Below are 12,234 nucleotides of genomic sequence, written 5' to 3' on the forward strand. Positions count from 1 at the left end.
ACAGAAGTTGGTCCTTCCTTCTGGAAGAGGTAGATTATTTCATGCCATCTACGTAGTATGGCACAGTTTATTCCTGTTTTAAGTCTTTTGGTTACAAGATGGAGGACTTGGAAGGACAGAACTCCACACCGGATGTCCTTTCACATCCATTTAAATTTGTGGACATCTGAGGAAAAAGCTCCATTAGTAGAAGGCCCTGATATCGGGTGGCACATGGAGAGAAGGGTGTTTTGTTGTTTCTTTCATAACTGTTTCTGCTGCTTAAGTTGAAAGTACCTGATGTTTTCAAATGATCTTTAACTGAAGCATTTGTCTTTGAAATGGCAACTGCAAGTATTCTAGTGGCTGTTCAGCTGAAGTTCAGCTGAATTAGACTCGTAACTTTGGAAGTATCCGTGTGATCATTTTGACCTCTAATAGCATGGTGAAGTTGCTGTGAATGTCAAACAACTTCATGTTAACTCAGGATTTTGAGCAGCTAGGTGGCTAGTTTCCTTGTCTTAACCCTGAGATATTAGGGACTGTATTAGGAATCCTTAGGCGCAACTTAAATAGGATTAAATTGCACTTATTTTTGTGGGTTTTCTGTTGATGATTTGGGGGGGGGGGGTGTTTGTTTTAGTACTAATGTTTGTTTGCTGTTTTTTTTTCCTGCAGAATGATTCCCGTTTCCTCAGCACTATTCATGAAGTCTACTTGCAAGTCCTAACCAAGAATACAGACAACAACAAGCTATAATCGAAGTTAAATCTATTGGAATATGTCCACTTTAGAAATAATTATGCCTCATATATAAAACTAGTATTTTTTTAAAAGAATATTTAGTTTTCAACGTCTTGAATTTGAACCTATTAGGAAAGACTATTCCTTAAATACTTATGAAAGTAATGTTCTCAGAAGTGATCTAGGTTTTCACTGTGATCATCACCAGCAAACCTTTGTTTTTATTGGGACAGGGAGTTAAGTTGCATATGAGCTCTCATTAGCATTAAGTGAAAGTGCAAATGTTTGCTCTGGCTTTCATTCCAAGCTGTCTTTGCTTTTCAAGAGCTACAGAATCAATACTACTTAAACCAGCAAATACATAATACAGTACAGTACACTACACACAACTGAATTTTGTTCTTCTGGTGTGGTGAACCTAGGCCCAGTTTTAAGGACTAACTTAAAGTAGGAGAGGGTAATGCCTTGTGATTAAGTTGGCAGGTGTGGGGAAGAGAGATTGGGAAATCGGGCCTTTGGAGCTAGATCTTTAATATGGGGATTAAACATGATTTGCTCAATATGTGATCAGTAAACAGTCTTTAGCTAATGCACATGAATTTCTTTTAAATATTCCTTTAACCGTACTTGTTTCTGCATTTCTGACATTAAACAGGTATCCAAGTGAGTAAGGCCATTTTCTCTGAAGAGGCAGAATTTGAAATATGCAAAACCCTCGGAGTGATTGTATCATATTTAAGCAGCAGTATAATTCTGTTGGATGTTGAAGTTCTTTTGTTTTACTTCTATAGTTGGAAGACCACTGGAAGCCCATCTTCTTGTTCAGTGGTGTTCAATATAATAATTGAAATATTTTGTTTCCCTTTAGCTTAAGGATGGACCAGTATTATAGTGGGGTTTCATTCCTCAGTTGTATTCGAACTGCAGTGTTGAAAACTATGCAGATGGGGAACAAACACCTGCTCTTCTTTTCTTGCCCTCTCCCCAAATTGGTTCTTCATACTTCAGGGTGAATTTTATCTAATTAAAATGCTACGGCTTCTTATATGTGATTTAATAATTCACTATTCACTAATGTAAGAATTTAACCTCCTACTTTACTGTTTGAAATCAAAACATTTCTAATGATATTCTCCTGTGCTGCTGTGTTGGCCTACCCACTTCTCTGTGGCATGCAAAGGGAGTTAGTAAGACTTTACTGTAGGTCTCACGTTTTTCCAGCAATAATAGTTTTAAAGAATGCTTTTCCAGTAGCAAAGTTTTGGTTTATTGAGTGAAAAGATAATTTGTAGTAAGTTATGATGCACTGCTTTCTCTCCCCCCAACCCAGCACTATTGAAATATGAAGAAAAAAAAATGTTTGGCTCCTGGCAAAAAAATATTTATATATATCCTAAGGATTAATTAATGTTGACATAGTCAAGGTGCACAGCCATTTCATTGGAAACTAGTAATTAAGCTTTAATTGTGACTTGTTCACAAATCGGTATGTTTTAGATGTATCAAATTTTTGTTTTATGTATTTGATCCTTTAGTTTTTTCATAGCTTTTTCTGAGGAAAATATATTTTGTTTAGCACTACCTGCCTTCTGTAAAGCTCTTCTCAGCCCTTGAGTTCAATGTTTCCAGTTAAAATATATAGTATTTTGTTAGGAAAATGTGCAAAATTCAGGGAAAGATGCTAATGTCATGCACACTTACCAAGAAATATATTGGCTTTAATGGTAGCATTTGAATTCAGCAATATATACTGTGTGGGCCTCGTTAAGGAAGATAGGAGCTTCCTACATAAACTCTAGTGATGTAATTCTGTGTATATACATAAACAATGAGATTCAAATTAGGTCTAAGGTCTAAACTTTTTTTTGCAAAAAACCTAGTAAGGAAAAGAGGACAAATAAGTGAGCAGTTCCTATGGAAAAAAAATTTTTTTCTTTGATAGCCTAAACCAAATACAGAGTTGCTTTTTTCTCTGGATTTAGCAAAGACTAGGTCCATAACTTCTTGCTTTTTATTAACAGTTTCCAGTTTCTTCAAAGGAATTTGAAAGATTTGATATAAGTTTCCAAGAATAGAAATATTGGAAGCTGATAGCAAATATTTGTACTGTTTGCTAAATAGTCTCATCCTTAATGTCATATCCAAAGATCTATAGAAATGATGGGAAGGGGTTGTAGTTTGAGTTTCTAACTCATATACAGTTGATAAAAATACTGTTTAAAGTAGCAATGCTATTATGAGAGTTTGACTCTACTCTGAATATCTTGCATTTGTTTCCAGCTGTCCAGGAACCTCCATGAACAGTTGGCAGATCCCTGCTTTGCTTTGCTTTTGTAGTGTACTAGTTTAAACTTTTCCCAGCTTTCAAAATGATTTGAAATAGATGCAAAGTGAAATCATAGTTACCAGGCAGGCATTCTTACTCCAAACAAACCCCTACATCTTGAAAGCCTGCACGTTTAATCTCACCTCTGTATACGTAGCCAATAGACACTGGAAAGAACAAAGGTGTCCTGTAATAATACGCTGCGGAGTTGGTCTGCCATACGTGACAAGTGCATTTGACAGATGAACCCCTTTAATGAAAAATTGCGTTGTAAAACACAAGCTCAGCTGCAGTGTAAAACTTGAGTTTAAATGTGGAATGTGTTTTTTGACAACTGTGGTTTGGTGTTTTTTTTCTGATCACTTTAACTTTTTGTAAAATTTTAAAATTATCAGCTTGTCTCAGTGCCTGATTTATGTTAGCTGCATGTAGTGATCACTAATGCATAGCAAGTCACCGTGGGTCATCACAGCAACTTCTTGTGACCATTTTCAAGTGATTTTTTTTTTTTTTTTTTTTTTTTTGTAAACTACTGACTTGATGGGATTTTACCCATTAGTTCTGAGAACAAAAAGATTAGTTTGGACTATATTCCCAAAATGAATTGTATTATCTAAGCATGTGTTTTGCGGCCAGCGTTAAGTCACCTTAAACAACAAACAAAGCATAAGTAAAAATTCAGACTTAATCAAAGACAGTTTTGAAGCCTACTGAAGCTGCTGAATTGTTCAGGAAAATCAGAATTTTCAGTTTTGTAGTTAGAATTTATCTGCTGTTATTTAATAATGCAAAGTTTATATGAAGGGTGCCTAACAGCTATTAACTTAGAAGCAGTATATCTTTCCAAATTAAACAGTATTTGCAGAACGATTGAATGAAATTAAAAAAAAAAATCATTTTAATTCATAAAAAGTAAATGCTTAACTGTCTGTGTATACATACTCAATATAATATTTAAACACTCACTGCTAGATGTATTTTGCTTGCATTTCTAATTGCTTTATTTTGGTATAGTTCTGAAAACTGTTATGCTGTGTGTAGTCACTGATGTAATTCCTGAAATTTTTTCAAAAACAGACTTTAATTTGGGACTTCTTTTAAAAAGTGTTCTAAACAAATCAGCCACCTTTTTGCCAGCTATTTGGGTTGCTTCTTAAGCATATCTTAACAGGAGGAATGTGTGCAATATATTTCACCTCAGTTTTGTCTGACATCGTTACAAAAATGTTAAGATGCAATATCTGCCTTTCACTTCAAGTTAGAAAAACTGCAGTATCTTTAACTTGGTGGTCTATTTATTTTTATCTATTCTGTGTATGGGCACATGGTTAGGTTTTTGTGTGTGTTTTTTTTTTTGTTGCTTTTTTTAAGTACATTATGCATTTTTAGCGATGTCTGAGTTTTACCAGTTTTGTGGATGCACAAGTTATTACCCATTTGCATGTTCTTTAAATATGAAGACCATAGGGAAGGGGGGCTTCAGGAAAAATTTCTGGAAATCTAGAATGAGAATAATTTTAAGTCAATAAATGTAGATACTGCATCATTAACGTTTTTGGTATGGTATGGATTTTATAGCACCTATGTATGTTTGCAAATATTAAGTTATTGCATAAATGTTTAAGAATGAGCATTTTTCATCCAAAATTTTGTATGTTTGCAAATATATTTTTGTAATAAAACTTCAAAACAAATGTTTCAGCACCTCCTAAAATCTTCCAATGTTTCCTTTTATTTCTAGAGCTAGTAGCCTGCTAGAAGGGTAAGTTCAAATTTTATTTAGGGCTAATGTCTTGCAGATGAGAAATTGAATCTCCTCAGTTAATACTAGGGGCAGAAAAAGAAGTGTCTATTCTCTAAAGAAAACGCAGCATGCCCACTTGAAGGATGGTTGAGAACAGTATCTGTCACTTGTACCAGCTTCTGGCTGTCCTCTGTAATTCCTGTAGGGAGGCTTGCATTTTGAATTTGATAAACTGACTAATTTCCTTTCACTTTTAAGAAATGTAGCTGCAGGTTCACCGTCTTATAAGTACAGCTCTAACTTTTCAGTGCCTTTCATTAATACTTTTATTTTTTTATGACATCCCCTCATCCATCTAGTACGTGGCATGTGATATTCAATGATTCTAGTCTTGGTTTTTGATCATAGATTTTGGAAACTGGAGTTTACTGTTTTCTTATCATGTCTGATTGCTATCATGCAACTCTTCTGTTGAAACTTCACGAAGTAAAACAGGGAGACTGAAAAGGAGGAAAACCAAAGCAAAAGTTCTGTTTTTGGTTTAACTGACCTACTACTTTAGGAGGGTAAACTTCAGTTAATAGACCTGTAATTGAAATATGGCCATTAACTGCAAAGCTTGTCCTCATCAGTTATACAACAAACAATTTTTCACTTCTGTTTAGAATCTTTTTTTCACATGAGGCTCCTGAACAAGTTCAAAAGCATTGGAAAAGAAGGCAGTGAAGAGATCCTTTTTATCACTTGCTGCATTTCTTCAAAGAGTGCTTTTAATAAAATAAAAGGCAAAGGACTGGTGATTAGAAGATTCCTGAGAAGTGGGTGAGGGAAGGAAGAGCAGAAGAGCGCAAGTAAATGTGAAAGGGAATATTGTAAACAGACAAGTATCACCTGTGAAGATGTTTCTTGAAGCACAAAACAATTTAAGTGTAAGTAACAACTTTGTTTCTGTACTGGTGCATATCATCTTGAGGTATTTCTAAAGTTCAAACAAGACTTGCCTCTAAGAATCCAAAATTATTTCAGAGTGTATTCATAACCCAGACTGGGTTGGGCATGATTTCTCTAGTTTAATCCTTTGGGTAGCAATATATAATTTGCCAGGTCTGCTATGGGGCTTTTAGCCTCCAGGTATCCTGAAGCAGCATAATGGAGTTGCCTGACTCATAGCAGTATCTAATTGTATCTTTGCTTTATGGCCTCACTTTACGGTTTAAAAAGTGCTGCCTAGAACAAGGCTGCTTATATCCAACTGCCCTTTTTCTTTCATTTTAAATAAACCTTTGAAAAACACTTCTATCATAACCCATTCTTTAAAATTCAAGAAGCAGCATTTTACAAAATCAACCTCAGGAAATATAACCACAAAGGAATAATCTTCCCTTACAGGCTGACTCAAGTGAAAGCAATTGCCCTTAAGCTTCTCTTAGAAACATGTAAATATGTGATGCAAATGCACGACTTGTGTTTCTTTTATTTATAAGCCAAGAAGCTTTGAGAGTATCTACCAGAACAAAGATCTCCCAGACTGTCTTGTGTATGCAGAGCTCTACTACATGCTCTTAATTTAGAGAGCATATGGCTTGCACATCCTGCTTTACTACTTGTGGCTCATAAGAGGGATGGGAAAGGCTTAGCAGGTTATCTAGTCTGACTTTCTAATGTAGACCGAGTTTTATGAGTAATGCTGAGTGTCTTGTCTAGTTCACTTTTTAAGCATCAAACAAAATAGCTTCCACTCTCTGGGGACATGTTTTTTCCATCTAACAAAGTCACTGTAAAGGAAGCTTGTGGTATCTTAACAAAAGAATTGGGATACGAGAGTGAAATGAAAGTTTACAGGATTCAGATGTTTATGGAATCTGTTGGGATTTACAGCAAGCCCTGCTCCTGGTGTAATCTCTAAGAGGGAGGATACAAGGCTTGCATTATCGAGAGCGACCTTGACTTTTGGATGATTACAAAATGTTTCTGCTGCAACAGATGCCCTTACCGAAACCCAAAGGCTAGGTTAGAAACACATGTAGCGTGTTTAATGAGGGATTGGAAATAAACGTAAATGGGCATCCCGCAGGTCAGAGGTCAACTCTCTGAACAAAATTGATAGGAAAAAAGCTGTATGTGAAAGTAATATAGAGGCACACTATGCATAGTGACTGAGCCTGGGCACACGATGTAGCTCAATCTCTAGCTTTTTAGATAGAAAAGACAACCTGATTTTACCTGTTCCCGTGCAGTACTTTTCATTGTATTTCTTGCTATTCTTTATGCTTACGGTGCGCAGAAATTGGAGATGGTGTTTTACTCTGAACCCTTCAAATTCATTAGTAGTTGAATAATGTTATTACTGAAGACCAGCTGAACAATCTGTTTCATATATGACCGCAGTCACCGTTCCAACGCGTGCGCAGAGGGGTGCGCTGGTGATGTGTAATGGTTTGTGTCGTTAGAGAATGCTTTGTCATAAATTCGTCTCACCTGCTCCTGACAGTTCCCTTCTGGAAGGGCTCCCAATGCAGCTGTTCTTTTAAGGGCCAGGGTAGTCAAAACCCTGTCATGTTGCAGAGATCAAGCTGAAGAAAACTTATTTCTATTTCTTTCTTGCCGTACATATTGCAAAGCAAATAAATCCCCATTTATTTGGCCATTATAGCACTCTTATTTATTGTCTTCCTTCTAAAGTTACAAGACCTAAGAAAGTGCTGCTCTCTAAGACATTTCTCTTTGAATAAATTATCAATAATAACTTTATTTTTTTACTTCACTGAATTCCGTTATTTGAATGCAGTCATTCTTTCAAACAGAGTTCAAAGTGACTAAGTAACCTCCTAGCTGGTTTGAGGAGTAATTGGTAGGGAAGCTGAATTATTAAGAATCAAATAGAGAAAGCAAATGTAATAAATTCTCTTTGAGATTTGCATACTGTAGAACATTTATGTATTCAGCAGGTTGTTTAAGCATAGAGGCAGGTAAGTACATTTTAAACTCCTTCTACATAAATGTTTCATATATATATATATATAATATATATACAGATAAATAACGTGAAGAAATATGGGACAAGTGAAAATTCAGTTTGATCATAAGCTACCACAAACAAAATTTTTGTAAATAATATTAGCAATTGGGTAAATTAACCTAATCCAAATACCCCCAAATCCTGCTGTATTAGCAACACAAACTTCCATTTAAATCTTGTAATTTTGTTGGGTCTCTAGCAGAAATGCTTCCCTAAATTGCCTCAAACAGATACATTGTGAACAATTACCAAACCTAGTCATAGTGAATTCCTTCTAACTATGTAAGAGATGTGTGTTTTTTTTTTTTTTTTTAATGATAGGCTATATGCTAAATAGAGATAAAAGGTCTTTTTTTATATAAAACTTTTATTAGGTCTATTTAGGTTTAAACTAAAAACATCTTCAATTGTCATAAAGTTGCCATAATGCATTCTGGTTTGTTTTCCACAAAGCATTTTTTAGTAAATGGCATTTTAGTTAAAGGCAATATAAAAATTACTATGACTTTTAAATTATTTTTGTCCAGCATTTCTTTGGCTGCCTGTGAACTAAAAATGGTTTGTTCATATATGAAGTTTCCCATAATTTTTTTTCGTGATTAATTTATCAGCCGTATCTGAGGAAAAGGTTATAGCTGAGTAAAGCTATTAATACGTTCTCCGTGTGTACATCTTTTGCTTGTATCTTGCTCTTCTGGATTTCAAAGCTGAATTGATTTCCCTGTCTTTGGGTAATGTTGGGTCAGGTGCTGCATGAGAACTTTGCATTTTCCAGGTTGCTGGTTATAGCTTGGGTAGCAGAGATAACAGCTGTCCTGTAGAAACTAAAGGATGTGTTTATAAATGTTTTCCTGCTTCAATGGGATATGCGGAGCCAATCATCATTTTACAGCCTGCTCAATATTCTTTTCTCAGAATGCGCACCATACGTGAGTGTGCACTTGTACTTAACTAAACCCCCATGCTATCACTGGTGAAAGAATTTATTTTGAAAGAAATTATTTTGAGTGAGGTGTGAGAAGATAGACAATCTCTGGAAAAGTCGCAGCACCAGGTTGGTTTGGGAAGATATTGTATCACCGTACATTAGACTACAATGACTGGAATTCCACTGCATGGTGGGGTTTTTTTCTTTCTTCCTTTCTTTCTTTTTACCCTGCAAATGAAATTAAACCCTGTACATTATCCAGAGATGTTCAGAACTGGCTAGGTTAGTCCATCCCAGCACTGACTGACAGATTGCAGTACAGTTTAGAATCTGTACAGTGCTTAAGCTACAATTGCACAGCCCAGTATCCTCCCATGCCTTCATTCATTTTCTTTGCTTATTATTGTTTGGTTTTGCAGATGATGAGCTAATTTAACTTTCAACGTAAGAATTGACTAGACTTCAATTTTGGAATTTCTTTTGGGAACAATATTTAAAGCAAAATTGGGCACATAGCTCCACAGGACCTAAATGGCCGCATTTTAGCAGTGTTGAGTGTATGGAACTCCTACTCTGGTAAACAGAGTTGCAACTACTCATGTCAGCAATGCATTTTTGCAGTCTCTCAGCAAATGACAGCCGTAGCTCAGCTTCCATGGTTCTGCTGCACATAATGCCCTGACTGTGAAATGTGATGGAGGAGGGGGATGGAAAAATCCATTTGTCCTGCATATGTATTTAAGAAGCTGTCTAGTAGCTTATACTGAAGCTAATGAGATGTGATGTATATACCAATGAAAGACTTTTTGTCCATACGTTTGCATCCTTGTTTTAATCATACTGTGTGTGGTTTCAGAGGCAAATGCAAGAATGTGGAAGAAATGTTGACTGTTGTACACAGTGTATACCATGACTTTAGCCATTACTTTACAGTCCATCACACTTAATCAAAGCTGCAGAAATAACATGCCACTTCAGTAGATCAAAGTGGAAGAAGTGACACAAGGTGGAATTTCATCCAGTGTGTGCTTGAGCTGCTTTTTAACAACACAATACCATGAATAAGTACTCAGTGATGCAGCACAAGCATTCAGGGAAAGGAGGGTGAGTTGTGGGCAGTAATCTCCCTATGACATTATCTGAGCTAAGTCTATCTTAAAGAAAGCCTTTGTACCATCCAGATAACAATGGAGAAAACAAAGTTGTGAGCCATAGTAATACTGGTCTTATCCAGATCATCCCCCTTATTTTCTTACAGGAAGGGGAAAAAAAGTGCACCATATGTCCAGCCTGACGAGGCAGTTGATAAGATTGTTATTCCTGCAGTACGCTTAGGAGCCAATTTCTTAGGGAGCCATTCTTACAATGAAAATTCAAGAGCATGAATTCACAGGAACCACAAACTTGATCACAGGCCTTACCCTTCAGGCAAAGGGTGAAAACAGCCTGGACTGATAAAGCCAAATCTGCAGCTGTGATCTAGTCAAATGCATACGTAGGAGCTAGGAGGGAAAACAAAGAGTGTTGACTATGGAGCAGGGAGTGACTGAACCCTATTTCAGCTGAGCATGTGTCACTCTGTCACAACCAGTGCTGTACGCAGTAAGAAACAATAACAGCCTGGCAACATTTACATCTTAATTACACTGCATGTACATAAAACATGGAGTAAATTCTTCTGTTAGAAGCAAAAACATAATGTAGAAATGGCTTGTTTGATTATTTGCATGATACCTGTTTTCTTTATGATATTTTTCTATGGTGTTTATAGATACTATGAGCTAGCTGAAGGACAAGGTACCTGGATCTCAGGAATAAGCTTTTTGTTTCCTGATGCAAAGGTCCAGTTCTGGGGAACTTAATGTCTGCAGCTGAAACTGGAAGGTTGAACAGCCACCTTCTCGTAATGTTAATACTTAATACTGTGGAGGTTTGTATCATAGTTATTTCATTTATGCCTTTTTTTTCCTCCTTCCCCCCCCCCCAGCAGCTGATTTTACTTGGCCCTATTTGAGGTACACCTTCTAAAACATAGTTTCAGGTAGACCAGTCTATCCTACCCAACCTTGCTCAAGTGATATGAAGTTAATTTATGTCCATGACATCATGATTGAGCCAGATATCAACATCTGTCTAAAGAACACTGTTTAAACAGTAGTGGGTTTTTTGTTTTGCTTTGTTTTTTTTTTTTTAAGCTATTCACTTCCCTGGGACAGCTATTTTCTAACAGCTGCTCTCAATCAGTAAGCCTGGAGCAGAGCTCAGGCTAATAAACACTACTGTGCTAATAACTTAGTTTTGTGTCTTTGCCTACATCAGCAAATAGGAGATCCCAGCAAAGCAGATCTGTAGAGCACATATGATGCTGCTGAGGACCCAATATCAGCTCTGTACGTGGTTTTGGAGTTCTGCTCCAGACTAGCCCAATCTGTCCTGTTGGCCTGAATACCCATTAATGGCTGGGGTTCATCAGCTGCTTTCTCAAAGAGTGAATCTTCAGCTTTATCTTCATTTGAAAGGAATTCAGTTTGAGCTCTGAGACTGCTCTATAGTGCAAACCAAAGCACAGTAAGCAAGGATGATCAGATTTGCTTTGGAAGCGCATACCTGGCACGAGTTAATTCGGACTTATCTTCTGACTGTGCAGCCAGAGTATGGTCAACTGTGGTGATAACTAGAGAGAGGCTAAGAAATCATGGCAAGGATGCAAGAAAGTAGAGAGGAGAGGAGGGAAGGCTGTTTAACACTCACTCTACAACAACATTAGACTGTTTTGGGGCCTATTTGAGATTATGACACAGCCAAATCACTAGGAAGATATTTATAGCTATACAGCAAGAACAACATTCAGTTAAGGGTCTTTAATGGGGGATACTGAGAACCTAAGGTTTGAATTTACTGCTACTTCTTCAATAGTTAATGTAGGCTTCACAATCTGAAAAGGGGGGGGAAGGGGTCCTAAATCCATAGTTCCCTTGTAGATCTTACTCTAAGTCCTTAGATCTTTCCTAGTCTCCCTCATGACTCTATTCCCTTGGGTGTCATAGTTCCAGGAGGAACTAGACCACAAGAAGTCAAGTGCTGTTCAACCAAAAGTTCAAAGCGTCCAGCATGTCAGGCAGTCCTTTTTCTGCTAGGATCTCTTTGCTATGATCTCCTATGCAATAGACACTAACTATCAAGTATTACTTAATTACAAGCTGCTGTGTCAACATAGCATGTTACAAGAGTAAGTGATGTGCCTTCATGTACCTTGAGACACTAGCAGACCTGCACAGTAACCCTTACACTTCTTGGCTGTCTGCTCTTATGGGGCTTTGCTTGTGTCGCTGGCATTATAGACTGCTTCTTCAGAGTTCCTAATTCACACCAAGGTTTGTGGCGTTCTCATCAGGCTCTCCCACATCCTGATGTCATTGTCCGTATCCTTTCAAAGGGTATCATTAAAATCAAATATGCGGGTAACTGGTTCTGCAAGAATAAAAGAAAGTAAT

At 36.9% G+C, this 12,234-nt stretch overlaps 2 protein-coding genes across 5 annotated transcripts in view; both read left to right on the top strand.

Annotated features, from left to right (window-relative positions):
- The window catches only part of DCP1A (decapping mRNA 1A), a 39,228-nt gene extending 34,480 nt beyond the window's left edge, over positions 1-4,748 (top strand). For all 3 annotated transcript variants that reach the window (XM_013947538.2, XM_067303776.1, XM_067303777.1), the window contains one exon: positions 658-4,748. In XM_013947538.2, the coding sequence (XP_013802992.1) occupies positions 658-738 (81 nt within the window). In that variant the 3' untranslated portion in view covers positions 739-4,748. The remainder of the gene's footprint in view (positions 1-657) is intronic.
- CHDH (choline dehydrogenase) overlaps positions 1-12,234 on the top strand; it is a 463,978-nt gene that overhangs the window by 310,181 nt on the left and 141,563 nt on the right. The gene's annotated exons all lie outside the window — the stretch shown is intronic.

Source organism: Apteryx mantelli, chromosome 12 (assembly GCF_036417845.1).
Source record: "Apteryx mantelli isolate bAptMan1 chromosome 12, bAptMan1.hap1, whole genome shotgun sequence".
NCBI classification, from domain to species: Eukaryota; Metazoa; Chordata; class Aves; order Apterygiformes; family Apterygidae; genus Apteryx; species Apteryx mantelli.